We start from the raw sequence: 26,057 nt of genomic DNA, 5'->3' as shown, positions 1-26,057 counted from the left end.
CGAGGTGGATCTCCTGGAGGCAAACTATGCGCACCCCGTAAGAATGAAACTCTGTATTCTTTTTTTGAAACCGTTTAAGCTTCGGCCATTCCGCATCACTATTTTATATTTTGCTTTCACCACCAGTGATATATACCCCTTTCAATGTCACGTACAAGGAGTAGTGCCATAGTGGCCAGGAGTCTAGAGATGCCATACAGGAACTTCAGGACATCGGGTATGCAAAGTGTGTATGACACAATAGCAACTGTGACAATCCATAACCAATAACAATCATTCAATGATAGTCAACATTTTGCAAAGAGACAGCTGTCACACCCCAGGTAAACACATTCTAACATAGTAATAATGTACCTGCCCATCCGTTCTGGCTGTCGGGTGTCACTCAGTGTCCCCACAAATCATAACAAAACCAGTTTTCCTACCTAGCCTGGGCAGTTGACATGAAACAACTGTGTGGGTAAATGTCTTTGGAGTAACGTCTAGGCCAGGGGACTGTTTCAGATTAAGCATTGCAATTCCTTTTGGTGACATGCCTGACCTAGGAAACTAGGATAATCTTATCATGCGAGTTCAGCACCAGGGCTATCCCGCAAAATGTTTGTTTTCATTTTCGATATTAAAGACCATAGAGGAGATCGCTCAGTATTCTGATACACAGTAATAGATATCTTATTCTGAAAGTGATATTCGCATACTCACTACTAAATGAGCCCGTTCAACAATGTACTTGCCTCATAATCAGTTTCCCATAATAAACTAGAGGTTTCGCAAGGGTTGATGTAAATACATTATTCTTAATTTGTACTGATCATGGTTGAAATATTTTAGTCCACCCCAGTCCTACTATAAAATCTTCTTAGATACTAGACTTGTGCTAACTTGTGGCATCCGCAGGAATTGCTCATTCAAAGACGAATATTTTTTACATGCAGAGAAGCTTAAGGCGAACCTTCTGGCTAGAGGTTACCCGAAAAAACTTTTGAAAAGAGCTATAAAAAGAGCATGGTGGACACCAAGAGAAACATTACTGGAAAGACGTGAAAAATCGCAAACGGAGAGAATGGTTTGTGTCTCGACATTCAATCCAACATCAAATTGGTTTAAGAAAACTATTAATCAAAATTGGCATCTGATCAAAAACCTGGACAACACATTCAATGAGAGACCGCTATTTGCATTTAGGAAAGATAAAAACATAGCCAACCATGTAGTGCGAGCCGCACTACCTAAGACTAAAAGCACCGATATAAGAAATATGTTGTGCCTACCGCCCATAAAAGGACATCACAGATGCGGAACATGTATTTGCTGCGACTCAACCATTGAAGGAAATCTATTTGCCCACAATGGGATTTATTGGAAACATGAGAGTTTCTTCAATTGTAAATCCAAGTTCGTAGTCTATGGCATCAGCTGCCCATGCAATAAACTTTATATTGGCAAGACTAATCAGGAGATAAGGTTCCGAATCCAGCAACACAAGTCTCGGATTCGCAAAAATGTTCCAAATGCACCCCTAGTGAATCATTGGGTGCTGCAAAAACATACTGAAATGGATTTCAAATGGTCAGTGATATCAAAAGTTGAACAAGACCAGAGAGGTGGAGACTTGGACACTAAACTACTACAGAGAGAAGCCATGCTCATTATCAAATTTAATACGTCGGTAGACGGACTGAATGAACTCTCCGAGATATACAACTTATGAGTGGTATCTATTCAGTTACTGAGCTAAATCTCGTCCTTATACCACAGATGAGAAACACTTAAAAGCATATGCGCAGTGGGTTCCCCGCGTAGCAGACTCTTCACATTAACGACTTGATTGGATTTAGTCCAACCAGCGCTTCCCACTTCGCTCTTCCACCTCTGATATAATACACTCTAGTCATATGCGCAGTGGTGGCATTATGCAGCAAGTCAGTTCACGCTCACGTTTGTACTTGATACAGTCCGACTAACGCCCTTTACCAAATACACGCGCTAGCTTTGGCGCCTCTGCAATTTGCTAACCCTTTTCAAACTACTGATTCTCCAAACACCGTTGGTCAGACTACGACTCCCAGAAGCCTTTCAATCACGCCCTTTTACGTATGGGTTAAAGATGCCCCAATAGGATTACAGCTACCTAACGGGTGATTAACTCCCAGAGAAACAGAGACACGGACAACGCCGGTTCTCCAGGTAACATTTCCTCGCGTTCTAAACAGATCTTACGAACTCCGTAGGACTATCCTGGAATTAGTAACCTGACGTAGCCTCCTCTTCTCTTTTAGAGACCTTGACTGTGACCGAACCTTAAAACGGCCGGCGAATCCCACGCCGTGCGAGTCCCCGCTCGGAACATCAGATGACCGAGCAGCAGTACTTTCTTCCATTCTCCCCTCCTTCGGAGGTAAGCGTTCTAAGACCTTTTTCAAAATATTTCGGATCCACTCATTGTTGGCGAGAGGACGCGCCTTTATTTCATGTTGCTCTTGCTTTCAGATATCGTTCTGAACCTATCAACGCTCGAAAAAAACCCCGTGGTTGTTTCTGATTGTAGACAGAATCACCTTCAGTTAACCAGACACCGCTCCACACACCCGTAAGCCTCTCTAATAATAACTAGACTACGTGTTTGTGTCGTCTCTATGTTGTATGGGTGTGTCTATTACTAACAAGGTGGCGATCCAGATTTGACTTCACAGAAATAGGTAACCAAGTTGGCTTTCCTTTTTCTTTAGAGTTGTGGCTGAGTTTTCCGCTCCTTAGACTAAGGTAAGACTCCCTTTTTGACCTTGCGGTTGTTCACTCACAAAGTGGGCCAGCTTAGTAAATCTTTCTTCTCTGCTTTGTTTGCAGTCCAATGTCCGTCCTGATGAGAATCCCTGCCAACTAAGGGATTCGAAACGCGTAGACCTTGTTTTTTCTACGGTCAATCTTGTAAAAAAACAGCATTAAGCCTCATCATTATGTACAGTAGTGGTTTGATGACCTATGTGTAAAGATTATTAATTGTAGATTTCTGTTGTATGTTGTATGTCATTGTGGATGCATGAGTAGTATGAGCGGTATGAATGTTGGCCTAATGGGTGAGTGTATGAATGAACACAGTGGTGTCTAAATGTTTCCAATATTGTCATCTTCAAGTTAAGTTCTTTATGTGTTGTGCAATGAATATGTACTGTTTCAGTTTTAAATGTTTCTGAACGTGAACTAAAAAGATTTTTCACAGGATTAAATCCAACGAAATAATCTGTTGTCAGTGCTCTTGTTTCATTCAGGTCACGGGAATTGTAGGTAAATTGACACGCAGCATTGGCTTGCTTTTTGTTCTTTCAACTTGTGGTAAAGGGCATAAGTCATTGTAGGCTACTGAGTTGGAGTTCGAAAATGTCCAGTGCTGCCAGAGAGCCTCTTGTAAGGGCAAGTCTCTTGTTAAGGGCAAGTGATATCAAAGAATAACGAGCAGTAGTATAGTCAGCTGGTCTTTCTTTTAATATACAGCTTAAGGGCTGTTGACTTTACCAGTTCTATTATGAATGGTTTTTCCCATTTTAACAAAGTATGCCAAAGCAAAGATGGCCACCTATGTGTCTCCAATCATGCGCACAAATAGGCAGCCATCTAGGTATGGATTTGGTTTGACAGAAAATATCATTCAGAGATGGCTTGGAGCTGCTCTTTCTGGTGCTTGAGCCACACTTGCACAAGCGTAGTGTCAGTGTTTGGGAGGGGGGATGGCAGTGGTGGGGGGAGGGTGGAGCACAAAACAAGTGGTGAATAAAGCATGGAACAATGAGTGCTTTGAGGGTGCAGAGTGCAAGGGTTGAAGTGCACTGATGTGCTATCTTGAGCCTCAGATACAAGAGAATGGGAGGCAGTAAGTGTAGATGGCGGAGGTGGTGAAATAAAGTCCTTCATTCACTACAATTCAAGCACTCTGGCGGAGGGATACACAAAGCTAAATTCGCCAAAAGCTTTGGCTGGCCAACTAATTATCTGTGGGTATAATTTAAGCTGTGATTGGGTATTACCAGTAGCAGAGAGAGGTAGAACCAAATTAGTCGATGGTTAAAGTGGGCTAACCTATGCACACTCTTGAGTATGTTGTAAACTATAGGTCTGTAGTAGAAACTTAAAAATGGCTTTATTTAGAATTGCTGGTATTATTGGGCAAAATTCTGAAGGATTCATCCTTCAGAAGCTTGGCAGGCTTCTTGTTGTAGCTTCTAGTTTAAGAGCTCACTATACCGGATGATCCTGTATCTTCAGTACCTTTTTGTGTTGGCAAAATAGGACCAGCTGCCCATGGTTTTTGAGAGAATTCTTCTTTAGAATTTGGGGCTGACTGTGTTGGGCTAAGCGCAAGAGCTAACTTGAACACCAAAGTGGATATTTTTATTCCAAGTATGAAAAATCTAACTTGTCACAGAGGGATCCCACTACCCTAGTGGATTTACCCTTGAATCCAGATGCGGGAACCACATGGTTGCAGGATGTCACACAATCCAGTAGGCCAGAGACCTCCAAAGAGTGCTCAGAAACCATGGCGCAGCACCTAGGGCAAGAAGGATTTCTTTCCTTAGCCCCTGTGGATGGAGGTCTTGGGTGTGCGGAGTAAGACAACAGGGGAGTCCCCGTTTTTTTAGGGCTTTTTAATAAGATTTTTCCTGCTCGTGACCTGTCAAAGCTGACTTGGAATTATTCAGATTTCTTTTCTATGTTCAAGCAAGGCAAGTAAAACACTTGTTTTATTAGACCTTTATGAATTTGTTACAATTTTTTTTTTTTTTTTAACAATCTGCTTGTTTGGAATAATTTGGGGCTACAGTGCTTAGAAATGGAAAACAGAAATCAAGCGGTGTATAAAAATAAATTCAATTTTCTGGAAGAGAATTTGCCACTTACAAAGATGATGCTTTGTATCTTTGGGAAACATTTCCATAGCTTGACCCTTAATTTCCTCCTGTCGAAAAATGGCAGTGGTTGAGCGAATCTTAGAAAATGAGTAACCCCGGCGTTCTGAAATTTCCCTCTCCTCTTTGCGCAAGCGTCTGATGGTCCTTGACAATCAAAATGCGGCGAATATCATATTCCCCCTATGGGCTGCTCAAGACAATGGAAATTCACATTTTCACTGAGCCTTGCATTTTTGTGTGGTCGGGAGAGATGCGGTTGGGCTTTGTTCGTTTGAGGAAAGCCAAATGGCCAAGTCTGTTCTGTTGTGGCTAATAACTGATGCTGCCGGCACTCCTCTTGCAGAAACCACTAACTGTGCTCTTTCCTTCCCACTCGAGATGCTTGCAGACAGAAGGCGAGTGCATCTTTTATCCGCCCTCTCCTGCAGGCTTTTGCTTGCTGTGTATGTTGGTCTCTGTTGATCTTGTGTGTGTCTACCAGTGTCTATCTGACACGTCTGCAGGTCGCCTTGCTTGATATCTTCCCCATGACGTTCTGTTACTTAAGCAAATGCTGGTCATGTCTGTTCCCCTGCACACCTACGACTGATTTTAAACGCTAAAAATCTTGCCGCTAGCTATACCTTATTGCTGCCTGCCTAGTTTCTTACTGATGTGCCCTTAATTGCTGTTTATCTTGTCTCTTGGCTTATGAAGCTTTTCATTTTTTCCTGCCCTATATTTTGTTTTTAGGTGACTTTCCTATTGGTGCTCTTGCTGTGTGTAAGGTTACCGTAGTCTGATCCTGGTTGATCTCATCGTTAATATAAAGTTGCTTTTATGACACTCCTTTAGGTGCCTTTGCTTGTGTTCTGTAAGGTTTCCTTGATGGCTGCTGTTGCAGTTCTCTCTCTTTGTTATACAGTTAATTAAAACCGTAACATACAAACATCGCATTGATACTTAATTAAAACAGGGATTAAAGTTTAAAAGCACATTATAAAAGCAAGCAGTACAAGATTAAGAGTTCCCAAGCAGCATTTCTGGTTGCTGGCAAGAATGTCAAATTTGGCCATTTAGAGCTAGAAGGAAAGTGTGGAGTGCAAAAGGCAATCTCAGAATGTCCCAGAGTGTATTAAAGTTGCCAATACCTAGCTTTCAGCAAAGTCCATTTGTACAATGGCAATATAAGAAGGAACTTGAGATTGCTTCAACAGCTCTTAGAGAGCTACCTCTGTGAGTGCGTTGTTAGTCCCTGCAAGGAGATCCGATTTGACCCCCTGGACCCAGTTTCATGTTCTTTGACTTTCTTAGTGCTGAGCTGTGTGCAGTGTGGTTGAAATATTGTTAATGAACTTCCCAGCCCTTGCTAGAACTTGAGGGGAATTGTTGCTGAAACACAAGTCGGATGCTTCCCTGCAGTGCCTCCTCAGCTTGTCCTGATAGACTGGGAACAATAGTCGACGCCGGCCGTGAGCAAGGTGGGGACAACAGCATAGCAGATGTAACCAAGACTCATCTGGGTAATTACAAAGCCTACACGTTAGCTGTCCATTCCTCCGAGCCCAAAGCGGATTAAAGTCGTAAAATGGAAGGGCTAACAGCTTCATATAAATGATTTTGTTGCGAGTCTGTGGTTGAAGGCAGTAATCAAAGTATGGTTGTGTTTTCCCCTTGATATACGAGGCATCCAGGGCTGTTAAGAGTGGGTTTTTAGGAAGCCGAGCAATGTCTCTCTCAAATGACACTAGGATAATTTGGCTTTTTATCGTTTTTTTCCGCGTTGACAGGGGAATAGTTAGGTTAGAGAGGTTTCTGGTTTCAATCTTCAATGTGGAGATGGCCAAATGCAGCTGTCTGTACCAGGGGGGAGAGTTCGTCCATGAATACATATTGAAGTTCTTTCAGGGATTGAGCTGAGGCGCCAAGAGTATAGATGTAAAATGTCATTAAGTCGCCTAAGCAGTGAAGGTTTGCACTTGCTAGATCCAACTCGAGCCTCAGCCTGGCTCTCCTTGCGTGCTAGGGAAAGACAAATATTTTCTTATAGGCCATTGTTTGATTATTCGCAAGGAATAGGTCCATTTTGCCTGGAAAAGCCAGGTGGCCATAAGACAATAACCCCAGCTCCCTTGGGCCGAAGATGTTGAAGATGGGCCACTTGATTTGCCATTTCATTGAACCAGACTCACAAATAATTGTAGCTGGTGCAGGTGGCTATTTGTGACCCACCTACACTCAAAGACCAGATTTTCTTTCTTTGATTCCCAAAAATCATGACTTTAGTTTTCGACTCATTCATCAAAAGTTTTTTCTTTATGTTGTATGTGTTAAGGGCAGTGAGCGCTCTTTGTAGTCCCGTTCTTGTATGGTCCATAATGACCATGTCATCTGGATATTGCATGATCTGGCGCCGTACACTGCCCAATTTTGGGGCAACTAAGGTTGCACCAGCCAGTGCTTTTGGCAAGTCAGCAGTGTAGAGGTTGAAAAGTAGCGGGTCTAATACGCAGCCTTGTTTTAAGCCATTTTCTGTTGAGATTTTTATAGATACTGTTGTGGCGCTGGGTTTAATCCTCAACCAGGTCTTCTGATGTAGTGACATCAGTGCAGAGAGAAGTGTGGAGGGTATCCCCCAAGAGTTTAGCTTATTCCAGAACACTCCTCGATCGACTCTGTCAAATTCTGCGCTAAAATCCACAAAGCAGCAGAATTGGGGTAGATTGTTACCCAGAGTGGCTCTCCAGGACAAATAGGCCAGCGCTGTTATATTGTCTGTTGTCGAGCAGCCCGATCTGAAGCCTCACTGGGTGCGGGGGGAGGATGCTGTTTTCTGTGACCCAATTTTCTAGTTCAGCCAGCAGGACACGAGTGTAGACCTTGGCTTCGATGTCCAGTAACGCTATTAGTCTGTAGTTGGCGGGGTTTAAGCGGTTGCCCTGTTTATAAATTGGATGCGATATTGAGCCCTGCCAAGTAGATGGAATTGTTGCTTTTAAGAAAGGCTTGTTTAAAGAGCAGCGTGAGGAGATCTTGCCAAAAGGATCGATTCGATTTAAAGACTGCAGCAGGTTTTCCATTGGGCCCTGGTGCATTACTTTCCTGCATTGTACCTAGCTGATGCTATAGGTACTCCTGTCTGCGTTCTGTAAGGTAGCCTTCGACTGATGAAATTGCTCCAACGTTCTGTAATCAACCAATGCTTTTTACTGTTGTACGACTGTATGCTGTATGTTCACATATTTGATATTGTAGGTGTTGCTTTCTCTGTATAAACCTATCTATGCCATTCACATTCCGCTTGACTGTAAGCAGGTTGATTTTCTGACTGTGACGTTTATGGAGATAAACATAGCATATTCTTCATTTCTCTAAATCCTGATGCATAGCTAAGTTAAAGGTTGTCTAGCCATCTCAAATGATAGGCATTATATTCTTTAGTTTTAGAGATACTTAAAACTGACGAATACTTTATGGACTAATGGAATCTGGTTTAGCTATCCCTTTCTTGAAAACAGTACTCACTACGTTTCTGCGGTGCCTGTAGTCCTGTAATTTGAGATGTGAGCTGGTGATGAGGAGAATTGCTTCAGTTGAAGCTAATTTGTTGTCAAACTGTCGTAGAGGCTTTAATGCAGTGGCTTCTTCTTCCTTGTAGTTAATCTGTGTGCATTAATGGGTGTCGCTGTGGATGGTCCTATCAAGACTGACTGGTCAGGCTCTGTTGATTTAATTTCGATATCCTAACATGGCTCTAATTGAACATATATCCAAATTTATTTCTCCACTTAAAGGAATTTGTACTAATTGTCCCCTTTTCTGTTTCAGCAATGATGCCACCACCTTGGAATGCCCCGATGTCTGGAGACTGCAGGGCATAGTTGAAGCCCCTCCCTTGGATTTGAAAGCTGGATGGGGGGCGGACGCAGATTGCGTCCTTGAACTTTGCCACGGCAGGTTGACTCTAAGATGTCCTTGAGCAGCGGAGTCTCCGGAGGGAAAGGGGCTGACGCTAGCGCAGTTGAGACATACGATAGTGGAGATGAGTGGGACATTGGCGTGGGCAATCTGATAATCGACCTCGACGCTGATTTGGAGAAGGATCAGCAGAAGTTAGAAATGTCGGGCTCCAAAGAGGTGGGTCTCCCTGCCCCAAATGCGGTGGCTACTTTACCAGACAATATCAAATTTGTGACGCCGGTCCCCGGCCCACAGGGCAAGGAATCCAAATCCAAATCAAAACGGAGCAAGAGCAGCAAGGAGGGCAGCAAGGCTTCCCAGCCTCCAGTTTTGTTTCCAGCTAATGAGGTTGCAAGTGCCAAAAAGGAGTCTCAGGGACGCTGTGTTGAAGGCGCCAACTCCAGTGGGCTTGCCACAGTTGCCCCCAAGGGCTCTGAAAAAGGCACCAAAACTGCAAGTAGGACGAGCAATTCGAAAAAGGAAGATAAGAGTGGGTCGTCCAAGAGTAAGAAGGACCGGAGTGAGGGGGCTGCCACAGTGACTGCTTTGGAGAAGGAGATTGGTGTCCTACAGCCGCTGGGGATTAGGGTGGGGCAGTATGATGTCAGCGGTCAAGGGGCTGATATGGTGGCTGTTGCTGAGCCTCTTGGGAGCATTGCAATTGACCCAGGTGCGGTGCTGACTCCTTTAGGGATTAAATCTGAACCAGAGGACCTTGAGAGTGACTGCCGGCTGCTGAAGAAGATGAAAGTGGACAAGGTAAGAGAAGGGGTTTTGCCATTAAAGAAAAAGGTCTTGCTGTTATTTTACAGGCTTAATCTAAACCGAGAACTTGGGTTTGTGTTGAGGCATGTGAATGTTGTAGAGCACCAAAATGCAAGTGTTTAAGACGGTAAAGAATATCTTCCTCAATGGAATGTCACTTTTTCAGTAAACATCCTGTGGTATTGGAGCTTTTATAGAGAATTCTTTACACTGGTGGTGTGACCATGAAGTGCTTTCTTGTCTTTGTGTAAAAGTTGTGCATGAATTCTAGATTGTGCATTTATAGTGTATCCTGCTTTGGAAGTGTTGGGCCTCCTGTGTTCGTTTCAGAGGGATGGCCAGTCATGTTATGGCAAACTTGTGGATGTGCTTAGGAATAGAATAAAGTGACGCAGAAAGGTGAAGCAGGTAGTGGTGCTTGCAGACTCCTACCATCTGATTATATAACTTATGCATGGTTGAGTAATGACTATGGAAACCGCATGGTCTTCGCAGGTGTCTCGAATTCAGGGTATTGGAGCATGCCTGTTCTCTCAGGGATGAGAGTGCATTTCATTTCTTGGCTGCATGTATGGAGAATGAAGTACTTCCTATGCGAGACTTGATGAAAAAGGTTTATAGGGTCAGTGCCAATTTTTGGCAGGAGGCATGAAGAACCATCCTGTGTCAAGGATGGCCTGGTGGCTACCACAGAGAGCTGGTGCAGAGCCTGTAGGGACTCGGTTGCACATTTGAAAGGCAAAAGTTTCTTCGTCCGTGGTCTGGAGTCTATGCACTATGTTGAGAAGACCCCTTGAGGCCAGACCTTTTAGCGTTCAGTAGATGTGACCGCACCAAGGCGATAGTGGCCTATATCTAGTCACATGTAGTCTTCACATGGGTTTGCTTTTTGTCCTTGACAACAGGTGGAAAATGATGCCCACAAGTAAGCATGCATTAAAGTGTTAGGCTCTGCAACTGTATTGACAAGAGTTATGCCTCACGGATGTTATGCTTTCCAAATGACTGTGATTTGTGTGTGCGTCACTACTCTACTGTTCTTTCTGCACACGGTAAGAGATCTTTGTATGCTGCCCTTTCTGTTGGCGTTAAATGTTATAATTTTCAAGGAAACTCATATTTTCTTTCAGAACTATTTATTATTGGAGCATTTTTTATTGATTTTTATAAATATTCTTGGAATCTGTAGTTATTTCCATAAAATCTACCTCTTGACATTTTGCTTATCAGTAATGGGTACATGGAAGACCCTATTGCTTACACATGTAACACTTAATGCACATTTCTTGAAAATTCGCATTTTTAAATCTAACTTCTGATAAAAGGAACAATGATGTGCATTTACTTTTAAGTCTGAGGTGGTTCTTAATGGGGATAAGGTTGTTTTCTTTCTATTTGTCCCTTCTCTCTGTTCAGATCTTTTCAGATTTCCAGATGAACTATTTTATTCACAGGTTTTTTGGCAAAATCTTCTTCTTAGCCAGAACCATCTTTATATAAGATGTTATGGCAGTGCTAAGGTATTATTCAGAGTTTAATGCAATAACATCTTATTTAAGAGTAGATGCAACCCTTAAGAGCTTGTTTCATCGTTTTGTATCCTGTTTCCTCCCAAAAGGTGGTGCTCCCTGCTCTTTTATGTTATGGACAGACAAAGGAATTTTTCTCAGTTATAGATGTAGTTCTCTATCATAGGTCATTTCATCGTGACTATCCAGAATCCTCTCTTAGATTTTGTTAGTTTATGGTCTTCAGGGAGTTTCAAGTCGAACGGATGGTCTGTACCAGGGCATTGGGGCGGTGTTACTGCTGGTGGATGGACTGTAGGATGTTTCTTTTTAAGTTCAAGAAAAGGTTTATTGAAAAGATTAATATGATCATAAAAACAATACTTCATATATGCAGTTATTTGTTAATACATAAATACATGAAGGTGTTATAAAGAACAATAATATATAATATCCATTAAAATCGTAAAAGGATAATATAGAAGATATGAATACAAGCAAAGGTTCACAGAAATCGTAAATAGTGCATATCAAAAATACACAAATAAAAAAATAATTAAAAAAAAGATATATATATATTCACTGAAAAAACCATAGGTTTCACACATGTTATAGTTAGCTGTACATTTCACTCGTAAAAAACCAATGAAATTCCCCCGTTATAGTTAGTGCAGGCAACTATAACTCACGCGACCGCAATCCTCTGCTGATGCTAATACTGTATTTAGACACTTATTTGCCCATGTCTTCATCCATTAAATTTTAGCTATACATATATTACAAATATTTTTTTTTCATAAAGACACATATGTCATCAGCAGAAGATTGCGGTCGCGTGAGTTATAGTTGCCTGCACTAACTATAACGGGGGAATTTCATTGTTTTTTTACGAGTGAAATGTACAGCTAACTATAACATGTGTGAAACCTATGGTTTTTTCAGTGAATTTGCAAGGTTTTTTAAATGCTAATTCCTAACTATAACATGTGTGAAACCTATGGTTTTTTCAGTGAATTTGTACGTTTTTTTAAATGCTAAGTTACTTTACGCCATTCGTGGCGTGCGCGCCCAGTTAACGCAGTTCGTTCCGTGCGCGCACGGTGCGCTTCGCGCACCGCGCGCCCACTTTACGCAGTTAGTGCCGTGCACGCACGGTGGTCACGCGGTGCGCTGCGCGCACCGCGTGCCCACGTTATGCGGGATGGGCCATGTACGCATGATGCGCTTCGCGCACCGTGCGCACATGGGGGACATATTATGCGCATCGTTGTGAAATGTATTCCTTGTTATTTTCATTACTAGAATATATGCCATGCACGGGGTGGGGAGAGTGTGGATAATTTTTTTTGTAATAAAATTTTTACCGTACGCGTACGGTAAGCGTAATCGGCGATTTTTCAAAATGGCCTTGGGGGTTGTTTGGGGACCCGTATATAACTGCTGGGTGGTTATGTCGTCAATATACTGCCCCTTTAGACATTTTTTGGCTTCATTTTTGCTGCCCCACTCAGAGTGCGAGAGAGAAAATGGCGGCCGACGCTTCCTGGTTTCGGCCGATTCGAATGTTTACTAAGATCTAAGCCAATCAGAATCGCGCTCGCGCACGTCACCGTACGCGTACGGTAAGCGCACCGTAAGCTGGCTCAGATATATATATTGATTTAAAGGCTATTTTCTCAGAATCTACTGAACAGATTTACACCAAACCTACAAAAGGCACTTCCTTGACCTGAGGACTACCTCTCTGCCAAATTTCAAGTAATTCTGTTCAGCCGTTCGGGCTGTAGCTGTGGCTAAAGGTCCTATGGAAAAATGCATGGGAAAAACGCGTTTTGGGACCCCCCTTTTATCTCAGCCCCCACTTGACGAATCCCCCCTAGACTTTCAGGGTAGGAGCGGAGCGTAGCGCCCCACCTATTTTGAAAAATTCGCGAGGATTCGTCGACCGGCGCCAAAGTTATTCAAAATAGAATGTTGCGGATTTCCTATGGTAAGAGGGTCCTAACTATAACTACCTACTGGCGACTGCCAGTAGGTTATATATATATATAGATATATAGATATATAGATATATAGATATATTAAACATAATTATAAATACACAATAGGAGGTAAAGGAGGCTTGGTGGAGGCTTGGTAACTTCTTTTTGTGAGGGAGCAGGTAAAGAAGTTTTTTTCACGGTATCGTCTAGTAATTGTGTCAGTGGGCCCCAAAGGGGAGAACGTTTAGTAGCAAGAGAGATAAGATGAACGAGTGCTGTATCGAGGCTATGATTGTGACATACAGCATACCACCAAGCTAAATAGGACAATTTAGAGGAATCTTTCCAGTTTATTTTATAGTTGCTGAAAAGCTACAGCTATTAACAAATCAATAAGTGGTAACTGGGATTGACTTGTTTTCCAGTCCGGTGTTAAACTACCTAGGAAAATGTTTGTACGGGAGAGTGGAATTGTGGTGTGAAATATAGAGTTGATTTGGTGCCAGACCTGTTTCCAGAATATAAAAACAGGTGAAAAGCATATAATGGAGATCAGCGTGAACCTGGGAACATGTCCAGCAATTGTTGAGATTCGTGTTGTATATTTTATGTAGGTATGTGGGGGTAAGAAACAATCTGTTGTAAATAAAGAAGAGTGTTTGTGTTGTGCTGGCCGCTCTGGATGATTTCCTAAGTTTCGTCCGAATTCTGTTCCAAAAAGAGAGGCCAATTCGTTCCCAGATCGGATTCCCATGAGAGTTCCACTTTGGGTTTGTCTCAGATCTCGTGGAGGTACCATTAAACGGGAATAAATGGTGAACGCTTTGGGGTTGATGTGCAAAAGGTTATGCCATGGGAAAAGGGGGTGGGAGGGTGAGGAAAGTGAAGTTTTGAGTTTAGCATAAGTATCAAGTATTGCTTTCTGCAAGGTCAAAAATGTAGGTTTAAAGGAAGGAGGCAAATGATAGTTTGTAATTGCGTAAATTGAATGGGTGCGCCCTGATCTAAAAATTGATGAACCCAGAACTGTAGGATGTTTCTACTTGAACCTATTGCACAAGAAAAAATAGTATATAAGGGGCCGTTAACACGTTGCCCGCATGAGAGCTAAGCCCCTCTTTCAGTTATCAGAAAAGCACCTAAATGTGCAGGAAAGGTAAACTACATTATCTGCCAAAAGAATATCAAGCAAGAAGCACTTCTCCAATTACTTTAAAAATCAAAGTCCACAAACTGAGAATATTGTTTGAGTAGACCTGTATTAGTCTCTCATTATAGCTTCCTCTTGCGATAGCAAGTGATGACCTGGTAGTCAGGTTGGACTGAGCAATGAGAAATTTTCCAAGAAGGCTGAAGTAGTCTGGTAAAATCAAGTAAGATGACCAGAGGCAGTGGATGAGTAAAGGAACCACCACCATGAGCAAAGCACAATAGAAGACCTTGGGGCTCCAAAAGGTAGGCGCCTAATTTGGGGGTCTGGAGGAAGGGTTTGGTTGGACAGAAGGTACCTCCAGGTGAATTGAATGCATTGGGTGAGGGTATCAAAGGAAAAAGCAATCATGTTGATCACTAGCAAGCTGGATCAGATGACCTTCGTGGACCAAGCAGATCGCCAATAGTGTATTAGACGACACAAGAATAATGAACAGTATGGAAAGTCTAAAGCGAGTAAAATAAAAGTCTGGTTCCTTATAAAGAAGGAGACGTGCGTCTGCTCTCACAGTGGTATTATTCTATTCCATTCCCTCCAGGTGTTCCACATCTTGAGTTGTTAACAGCTGACGTCTTTACCTACTTCTTCCCAAAACACAAGAATGTTCATTGATCTTACTCTGCATCATATTGTTACAAAATAGGCCTTTGACACATGGGATTATCCGTAGTGTTTCCTGTAATGGTTTGTTTCACTTTTCGTTTAAACCTGTAATGCTGGCAACTACTTGTATATGAAAAATTGTTACATGAACAGACTCTCGGAGATGAAAATTATGAAAGTTTGGACCCCACTGTTGGAATACTTATTGAGTATTGAATTCGGGGTTGACTATAAAAAAGTTCACTAGTACACAGAGGGAGTCACTGTTACTTGTAGAGGAAGAAAAAGGAAGAAACGTTTGTCATGTGCTACTCTATCTGTGGGGGACAGTGGGTCCTCATCATAATGTCCTCACACACCCCGAAGGATGTCATGCTTCATCATTTGTGCTTTTCTCCTCGTCAGGCCGGCATCCACCTTGCGGGAGCAAGCGAGGCCATCTGTTTGTAATTAACGTGGCAGCGCGAGCTTGTTTATATTGCTTTACTTTCCCTTCCACTGCCTGCCTCACCCTCCCTGGTCAACCTGTTCCTTTTAAACAACTTTGTGGCTTTTTGATCTCTGCCAATTACTGTGCTACATTTCTAAAAAAAATCGTACTTTGTTGAAAATATCTGCCAGCATGTATTTTTGTATAATACATTAAAGCAGGGGCTGCTTTCTACACACACACCATATAAACAAGCCCTCTCTCCGAGCACATGCTGCCTCTCTTCTCAAGTTATAGGAAGGATGAAACTTGGAGTCAGCCCTGCTTTAATTTGAACCTGTGGCTGCTGTGTGTTCACAGATTTATGGGGCCACCTACAATAACACAAGTGCACAATACTGAAACATATCAATCTATAGATATTAGTAATGAACTTCTAAAAGACTAGTTTATGATCAATACAGATGTGGAAGACTTATCCGATGCACTTATGCCATATTTACCGCAGATATGTGAAGTAATATTTTGCAATGGCATTATTACAAAAATATTAAGATATTGCAACAGAATGAATATATTTATAAACCATGTATAAATGTACATCCTAAATATTTTTTTTCCACTCAACTTACTTTGAAGTACTAAAAATGTTAACTAAAAATTCTTGTAATAAAACTTTAACTAACAAACATTTGTCAGTTATTCCTGGACAAACCATTGCCAATATCTTTGGTTACACACTTATAAGGTGCCAAAAAAACAACACATATTAGCAATGCCAATAGCTCAAAAATAAAATCCAAGCTCTAATTGGGTGTTTTATGTATGCTAAAAAAATATTACTGCACATTGCTCAGAAGGTACATTTTGTATTTTTAGCCTTTGGGCAACTTTAGCATTAAAACTAATTGTAAAGCTGTTCCTCATTTGCTTTTTAAGCAAAAAAGCTAGAACAAGATTTTTCAGTAGCACACAATTCATTACTTTAGTAGTGTTTAGAAGCATAGTTATGCTATAAAAACATTGCCGTAGCCAATATGTCTTGCCTTTCAGAACATACTAGTATTTAATTATGCAGCACAATATCCTTGATGCAACAACATCAACTGTTGCATGGCTAAACACTTAAAAGATCCCAAAGGCGAGACCTATTGGCTATGCCAATGCTTGTTGTTGTTGGTCGAGGAGCAGAGGATGTCCGAGAGCAAGCTACTCACAAAGGAGACCACTTCTGTATGGGGAAATGTTTTTTTCTTGTAGAAGAATCGCGTCCGCTTTGAGTTTGTAGAAGTAGTTTTCGATTATTATTTTTCTCCCATTTAACTGGAAGGTTGAAACCCCTGACATTTAGTGACACCAGTTTCAGATTCATGTCCATGGGGTGTTTATTCGTATGGAAGGGGACAACCTGTGCGGAGGAGGCACTTGAGTGTGTCGCAAAGCGGGTGGTCGAAAACTGGTTGGGGGTCACTAAGATCAGCGTGGCAAGAGTCCTATACCAGCACGTGACTGTGTTCGCACCCTAGGGCAGTGTCGTGTGACAAAACGGGACAGCAGGTCAACCCAGGAGGTCTGTAAAACCAAAGTACAGTCTGGCTGGTAGGTCGGATGCGAGTCAAAAGAGAGCACAAGAAGGAAAGAAGAAAAAATAACTAAGAGAAGAGCAGAAAATAAAACCAGGAAATTAATAACAGAAAAAACTAAAATCTTAACCCATGCCCAATACCCACCCTCCCATCCCAAATAACACCCCCACCTCCACCCACCCCACCCCACCCCAAACACTGACTATGAGGATGACAACAGAGGAGTGAAGCTGCTCAACGGTGTACAGCAGTGCTTACAAATATTAGGTATTAGGTATTAGGTAAAATGTAAATGTGCTTGTACTTGTATACAATGTGCTTGTACTTATATGCACAGCTACCCCGGTTCGGGGTTTCCCGGCGCTGTACTCATACCGCTAGGGAACCCTTCCTGGCTTTTTCCCTGTGAAATGCCCACTCCTGGGCATCCCCAGGGTGAAGCCAGGCATCCCTGCGCTGTTGGGGCCGTTGTGGAGATTAAGCAAGCTATTGCCCAGAGTTGCAGCGTGGGACCCATGATTAGAATAGGCACTGAGGCGAGAATATCCGGTCCGCGGAATTTATAGCCCGAGACCCTGCCGCGACGGGAATCGAACCCTTGTCCTGGACCAGTGCTCTGCATCGAGGTCTGCCGCTCTAACCATTGAGCCACACTTCTCCACAGGTAGGTTCTGGTTGGGGTTTAAGATAGAGGGCCAGACCCTAATTATCGAAGATCTTATTAGCTCTTCTGTATTAGGTTAGTCTGAGACAATCCTAAGTCTTTGAAAAGAAAAGAAAGTGAGACCTAAGGAACCATTAAGCCACGGAGGAAAAGGCTGTAATCCCTCTTAGGGCAATTTTTGTTCATCTGGACAATTTTAATTAATCGAGACATTAATGACCGGAGTGTCTAAAGCTGACCTATAGAGCAACTCAGGATGGGTAGATGTTGACGTACAGGAAGGCATGTGACATGCATATTGAGGAGCTCGATAATAGTGACATGGTTAGCATCATACAAAATTAACATAGTGCTTTGAGAGTGAACATTAGAAAACTACAGTACAGTGCTGAACGGAACAGTGCTGAGAGCGGGTAGCAATGGATCGAGGGCCTGACTTGATGACAATGACCTGGTCGTGTGTAGCCAGCCTGGTGAGATGGGTGATATGAAAATGCACGGAAGAAAACAGCAAAGCATTGCCGCGAGCAGACGATAGCGACTAGAGGAACCCAGAGGCACACTGTGCGAGACAACATAAACCAGAACATTAGAAGGTATCATTGCAACCTATCTAGAAAGCAGCGTTTTAACCCAGAATTTTCAACAATTCGAAATTGTATTGTTTATTTCATCATAGTTAAAAAAAACAAAAAAAACAACAACAAAAAACCCACTAATCCGGTCAAGACAGTGAGGAATGTTGCCAATTAATGTAGGAATGTAAGATTTTTTGTTACAAAAGCAAGTTTTCAGAGCAACTAGCGCAAGAAATAAAAGGTGCAGATCAGTGCACGACTAGTCTTCTGTTTGTTTCAGCTCTGTATGTTGATTCTTCGGAGCAGTTAGTATGACGAAACTTTCCTAGACCATTACATCTACTCAGCATAAGTAATTCTTCTGCCACAAGATCCATAGCACGTGTTCACGAAGAGACAAACATTGTTGCCAAATGATGAGATGATTGGTTCAAAGATGGTGTTGTCATGAGCAATCCAAAAACGGTCTGTGCGATTTCATGCAAAGTGGTCCAGGCAGGCCTTCTTCAATTTACCAAAGTCCTACTAAAAGAAGGGATTACTTTTTGCGGACTGCTGGAGCGGGCGGGTCATTACATCTAGAGTGTACAAAGGGGTAAGGTGACGCCAGTACAATTAGTGCCTGACTAAAGTGAAGTAGGATGATCCGGTCAGTGCTTAGTAAGTAAAATAAATAAAAAAATAATAAAAATAATAAGTGCCAGGCCAAGGCTTGCACCACCCATTGCCCTTGCCAGCGCTGCCAATGACAATACCAACACAACTCTGAACAATGACACACCTACGAGCATGACTATTCATACTATTACAGATCCCCAAAGCTTTAAAAATGGCATGGGAGACGGTTATTAGTCGTTTTAAACATTATTAAACAGCTGCTGTTGTGCTCAACACTAAATTAGACAAACAGGGCCAACAGATTGTTATAAGTTCAGGTGCCGAGCCCCGGAAACCACCGCCTTAAATTAAGCCGAAGAGTCTTTTTCCAACCTAACCTTGGTTGTGGGACTTATTTTAGTTTAATTGCAGGTAGGGTGAGAGTAAGAAAATTAGATTTACCTGACTTCATAAAAAAACAAGCATTGGCAAAACCACTGGGACGAAAGGTTTTTAGCTTTGTCAGTTCATGTTTTGTTTTGCTAAACTTTTGAGAGCTACCAGACCATCTCCAATATTAAATAAAACCAAAACATTGGCTAAAGGCAAAAATATATTGTTTGGGTTTCAAAAAGCGTGCATATTCAGAGGTATCCCCAGCACAATCTCTCAATTAAAATGATTATATTCCATTCCCTCATCCACATCTTGAGTTGCTAAGATATCACGTCTTTACCTCCCTCTTCCCGAAATCCAAGAATTTTCCTTGATCCTACCCTGTATCATATTGTTAAAAATAGGCGTTTGACACACAGGATTATCATAGTGTTTCCTATAATGGTTTGATTCTCTTTTCTGTTTAACCTGTTCGGACTTCATCCTGTGTTATTATCCCACCCTCTCAATTAAATCGTTTGACCTATAGCTCAAGACCAGCTATAGATAGATACAATAGCCTTCAGTTGTATTCAGCCGCAGCGCCTGTAGTGTCTACTTGGTAATTAACATGCACAATACTGTTTTCTCACTGATCAATTGTTTTGTGAACTGCTGTCAGCAGTCCATAACAACGGTTCTATATAGGTTGCTATATTTTTAAATTAAAAGTCGGCACTTAACCGATCTTGGATATTTGGAGCGAGTTCACGTTGTAAATGGTGTTACTAACCTGTTTTAGGGAGGTCAGTGAAATCCACGTTTTTCCGTTATTGCTTTCTTGTTTCTTAGTGGTCAACAGGCCTGCTCGTGAAACTGGCTTGACACGAACTAGACCTTTTTAGTACATTTACAAAAAGCAGCTTCTACTTCAGCTTTGATTTTTCTCATGGACACCAAGAATTCTACTTTTGCCCCTGAGGTGGGTTGGTTTGTCTGCAGTCAAAATTCAGCAACTGTCTCCCTTATAATAAAGAGGAATGTGTTTTGGGTGAACGTGTGACATTGGCAGCTGCTTATTGCATGAGCACTATTTCAGAAGCCAGGATTTGTTCCCTGAAAGGACTTGTGTGGTCTCGTTGGAAACTAAGACTGCATTCAAAAGTCGACGCAATGGCATGTTCTGACTCTGGCGCTTTTACAGAAATATTTGTTCTATGAATTTCTGAGTAAGTAAAAATTATATTTATATATGTGCTATTTATGTTGTCAAACAGACGCAACACGTTCATTACAGTGCCTTTAGTTCCAAAGTACTGACCATATTTATTTGGTACCGATTAGTGCTTAATGGTGGTGAAGTGTTTATTCTGAGCATGTGGACACCATTAATAAGACTGAGGAGTTATTGATCTCGTAGTTGTTTTATGGGTCCATATCCTGATGTATGTAGATGTGTAGTGTTTGGAATAAGTTTGTCTTGCTTCTGTGTCTTTGAAGGCTGCAGAATGGCAATGTTTGCAATATCCTAGTTAGATAGACTACATTTGTATTGCAAACACCACAATATTGTCTCTTGGCACTGTACGAATGTGCCATTCTCTCCCCCTTATTCCCGATGAATGGGCGCACATGGCGAGTGCAGTGGTATGGGATCAGAAAATGTATGGTGTATGCTCCTAAGAGACCGGGCTAGATTTGGGGGGGGTGGGGGGGTGTAATTGAGTTGCTAAAATGGTGGTTTGAGCATATTGGTGGAGCTCTAAAGTTATGCCTTCTGTCCGTGTATATATTCACAGTGACTCTACTGGCGATGGATCCTTTAGCGCTTGTTTTTTTTATGAGAAACTTGATGCCGACCATTGCGACTGAAAAGTATGTTCACCCCCTACCTCATGATGTACAGTTGAGCAAGGCCGAAGCCACAAGCAACTGGCTATTGCGATGAGACCGTGACTAGGCAGATTTGTTGAGGTTGAAGCAGTGGTGCTATTAGAGTGCTGAATTTTTTCGCCATTTCTTGAAACCCTAAGGAATCCCATAGGATCCTGCAGAAGGAACAGTGTTCCTTACGTCCTGGGTGTGGGGGGGCAATAATAGCATTTTGTGGGGCTAGAGAGAGATCAAGGCAATGTCTAGTGATGACAGAGTGAATAAAACAAAATTGCTTATGATATTTGTATTGCCGAGGCGTCAAGAGCAGAAAACAAAGGGACCCATACAAGGCATTCCCAGAGATGGTTGTGGTGGGTGAACTTAAGTGGAGACTGACCTTTGTAGGGTTCCCTCTGAGACCGGTTACAGAAAATTGAGTGGTCTCTCCCTGCTGACTGTTAAATTTGTTTTCTTAACCTATGGAGTCAAACCATGGTTGAACAAATGACACAGCAGGGGATGAATCCTGCTAATGAGTGGTGAGGCAGCAGGATGCATGCGGTGTCATGAGGCAGGTGAGGAGGATCGCAAGGACGCGCGGTGCTCAAGGAGATTAGAGAAAGTGTTGACCCTAGAAGGTTCGTTTTAAAGGGGATCAACACTGGAGCTCTAAAAAATTATTTTAAAAAAGTCCTCTGCTGAGCTACTCGTGTGTAAGAAAACTAGCTATAGTTCCTGGTGGCAATTTGAAAAGGGAAACCATTGATCAAGTGGATAGACCTTTAGTAGAATTTTGCAGGCCCTTCTTCCTTTCCCCTCATCTAACTGAAGGGAGCCCCTGGAACCTTTGTCTATTCTTCCGCCCAGATGATGGCCTTTGCATGCACATATACTCCAGCCTCAGCTATTCTCAGTTGATTAACGTCTCCTCGTTTTTCTCCCTCACTTCTTTTATCGTCCAAGGAATCTTTGCCACTTAGTCCCATTGGCCTCTCATCCCTTCTACACGGTGTGCTGCCAATTTTTTTTTTTTTTAATGCAGTGCTTGATTTGCTGCATAGACATGAAATGAATTATATTTTAGTTGACCACAACCTTGAGATAATGTTGCTTACTGAGACAAGGGTTGCACCACATTCTGAACCCCCCAAGTAATGAACTTGTCCTAACAGATTAAAAAAAATTGCAGAGACCTCATTAAATATGGATGGAGAATCCGTTATTTTGCACAATAATGTCGATTTAAGAATAGATTGTTTTGAGACTGAAGTCATTGACAACTATTTCGCTTTTTCATTTCAAGTTCAAAACTCCACGCATCACTTGCTCTCATCATATTGCCTCCTAACCTACTAGGCAAGGGTCACCGACGAGCATCTTAACTCCACCCTCACCCGTGATCCCCTCACCAGAACATCCGACGCAAACAGCACAGCCATAGGACTCCACACCTGGATCTCCAACTGCGCAGACGAGCTCGCCCGCTACGCAATCCTGGCGAACAGCGCCCCAGGAAAGCCGCCTGGTTCACATCCGACCTCCAAAAAGCCAGACGAACCTGCAGATGCCTAGAGAAGAACGGGAGAAACACCAAGATACCCGAAAACTACTCCACCTACAAGGACGCCATGACAGACTACCACAACCAGATCAGAACAACCAAGAAGAACTTCATCCACAACAAAAATCCGAACCAACTCCAAGAAAACTCTTCAGTGTCGTCCAGGAATTCACCAACCCATGCAGCGGCCCACAGACATCACCCTATCCCAGGACCTCTGCGACAAACTTGGAACTTCCACCTCAAGATCAAAAACCTCTACGGCAACTTCGACCACCCCCCAGACGCTGCAGACATACCCTCGACGCCTAGAGACACCAGCCATCCCACTATCTCCGAGACACCGATCATGACCGAAGACAGTCTTGACCATGAAAGGCATCCACCACCTTCAAAACAGGCACCTTCCCAGATGACTGGAAACGCGCAGAAGTCAGGCCCCTGCTCAAGAAGCCCACAGCTGACTCCCCCCGACCTCAAGAACTACCGACCCATCTCGCTCCTCCCCTTCGCAGCCAAAGTCGCAGAGAAGACAGTCAACAGGGAACTGACTCGAAACATCGAAGAGAACGCCATCCTCGACCCATCCCAATCCGGATTCTGAAGCAACCACAGCACGGAGACCTCCCTACCAGCCGCCACAGACGACAACCATACCCTCCTGGACCAAGGCGACTCTGCAGCATTCATCCTACTCGACCTATCAGCAGCCTTCGACACAGTCTCCCACTGCACACTACTCTCAAGACTACACGACGCCAGCATACAAGGAACAGCCCTGGACTGGATCCGATCTTTCCTCACTGGAAGAAGCCAAAGGATCAAACTGCCACCCTTCCTCTCCGATCCCACGAAAATCACCTGCGGAGTCCCACAAGAGTCATCCCGAGCCTTGACCCTCTTCAACATCTACATGGCCCCCCTTGCTGCCATTGTCCGACAACACGGCCTCAACATCGTATCCTATGTAGATGACACCCAGCTCATCCTCTTCCTCACCAAATACCCCGCCAACGCCAAACTCCACTTCCAGAAAGGAATGCAGGACGTCGCAGTCTGGATGACCAACAGCTGCCTGAAGCTCAACGCCGAGAAGACAGAAGTCCTCGGAACCACCCCTCGGCATGGGACAGCACCTGGTGGCCAACCGCCCTCGGAAGCCCACCTACCCCCTCGGACCATGCCAAAAACCTCGGCATCGTACTCGATTCATCACTCGCCATGAACCAACAGATCAGCGCCGTCTGCTCCAGCTGCTTCAACACACTCCCCATCCTCCGCTAGACTTTCAAGTGGATCCCCCCCCGGAATCAAGGAAGACAGTCACCAACGCACTCATCACCATCAAACTGGACTACAGAAACGCACTCTACGCCGGCATCAACAGGTCTCTACTCTGCAAACTACAGACAATACAGAACGCCACCGCCAGACTCATCCTCGGCATCCCGCTGCACAAACACGTCAGCCAACACCTACGTGGACGCCACTGGCACCCCGTGGAGAAAAGAGTCACCTTCAAGATCCTCACTCACACCTACAAATGCCTACAGAACAACAGACCCAATTACCTCAACGACAGGATCAACTTCCACGTACCCAAAAGAAACCTTCGATCTGCCAACTTCGCACTGGCCGAAATCCCACGCATCTACAGAGCTAGAGCAGGCGGAAGATCCTTCTCCCACATTGCAGCCAAGACGTGGAAGTAGCTACCGGCAGACATCAGATGCGCCCCCTCTCTGAACACCTTCAGGAAGAGCCTCAAGACCTGGCTCTTCGGTTAAAAAGATCTGCTGACTCCCCCCAGCGCCTTGAGACCCTCACGGGTGAGTAGTGTGCTTACAATCCGCTGATTGATTGTGGGTTTTGACATGCTGGTGGAGCAAATTAGCACCTGCTGTTGAAATGTGAGCAATTTGATAGTCTTGAGCGATTTCAACTTAGTTATAGTCTTCTCTAGAAGCTGCGCTGTAATTCTGGGATAATCTTCAACTGTAAAAGTTAAAGTTGATCTCTTACAAGTCTACATACCTTTGCTGGACATGGTTTTCACGAGTTGCGATAACCTTGTGTTCGACTATTCCGTCTGTATTGTTTGGTTAGATCACTTTTAGTTTGCCAGTAACTAAAAGAAATTTAAAAAAAGCAATGCTTGTTACAATGCTGGCCAATACTCAGCCTTCATAAACAGTGCTTTAGTTGCACTCCTAAAGCAAATACCAACAAGTTACTTTCCTCTTTTACCAACATTTTGCTAGCCAGTCTGAATGACATTTCTCCTCTTGCTCATCGAAGTCTTCCTATATATCATAAATCAATCTGTAGTTTTTCTCCTGAACTAGCTTGAACTGGAGCTTGAAACCTGGAGCTGTAAATCCACCAGGAGGGAAGATATTGGAGAAAAGGTTACAGTTGTGATGCTAAATTGATTTATCTAGCAAAGGTCATAGTTTATAAATCAAAGACCAAGGCTAAGGCATCATGTTACACTGTTCAAATTGCTCAAGCTCACAATTTATCAAAACAACTGATTCTCATTATTATTGGTGAACTTTGTCCCCTTTGGCGTCTTCTGGGGCATTCCCTCCTTCGGAGACTGTTTGCAATCAGTTATCCTCAATTCCAAATGATTCTTGAATATAAGATATTTATTTTATCTGACCCTGTTCCTGCCCCTGATTATATTCATCCGCTCAGAACACCCTCTGCCTGCTTTGCGAGTCTCAACAATGTTGTTCCTATTTCTAAAGACTTTCTGGCTCCTTGTGGAAATTGGAGCCGACCTTCTAGTTCCCCGTTGTGGTTGTGGGACCTCAGCTTATTATTGACTGGCGACCTAACTAACCTGTTCAGTTTATAATTAACTATGGGCATCGTTCCCAACAGAGAGAAACCATCTCTGGATATGCTGACTAAAACAACTTCAGTTGTATGTCCTTCCTTATTGGTCCTTCCTGGTTGGCTTGAGAAATTTGTTTTTTCTCTTCTGTCAAGTTTTGTAGATTAATATCCTCCTAAACTATTTGCAGACTGAATTTAAGACCGAAATACAAAAAGGCCTGTTATCAGTTGTCAATCATTTTAAAATAGTTGGTGAATAAGGGTGAATCTGTGGCACTGGTACTTTTGGACCTTTCTGCCACATTCCACAACATAGTTCACACCATTCTGATCCACAGTTTTGAAGTGATTGGTATCTCTGACACCGCTCGCCAGTAGTTAACACTTTACCTAACTAATCAATTACAAAATTTTAGCTTTTCCTCCATAGGAGTCTGAGATCTCAGTTCTGGTGTCCCCAGGACTCAATGTTATTGTCTTCTGTCTGGCCCTTTTGTGAACCTCGATTGGAGCAAAGTTTCACATGTATACACATGAAGCCCACTTGATCTTCGGGCTTGCACAAGACCTCTCCACTACCATTTATGATCACACATTACATCAGATTTGCTGGTGAATATCTCCAAACTT

General features: G+C 43.0%; 1 protein-coding gene across 8 annotated transcripts in view; it reads left to right on the top strand.

Annotated features, from left to right (window-relative positions):
• Positions 1-26,057, top strand: part of ZNF609 (zinc finger protein 609) — an 873,827-nt gene that overhangs the window by 174,714 nt on the left and 673,056 nt on the right. For all 8 annotated transcript variants that reach the window (XM_085643985.1, XM_085643980.1, XM_085643983.1 and 5 more), the window contains one exon: positions 8,715-9,605. In XM_085643985.1, coding sequence (XP_085500111.1) covers positions 8,856-9,605 — 750 coding nt within the window. In that variant the 5' untranslated portion in view covers positions 8,715-8,855. The remainder of the gene's footprint in view (positions 1-8,714; positions 9,606-26,057) is intronic.

The sequence above is a fragment of the Triturus cristatus genome, chromosome 3_1 (assembly GCF_964204655.1).
Source record: "Triturus cristatus chromosome 3_1, aTriCri1.1, whole genome shotgun sequence".
Classification (NCBI taxonomy): Eukaryota; Metazoa; Chordata; class Amphibia; order Caudata; family Salamandridae; genus Triturus; species Triturus cristatus.
This window is presented reverse-complemented; position numbering and strand designations above follow the sequence as displayed.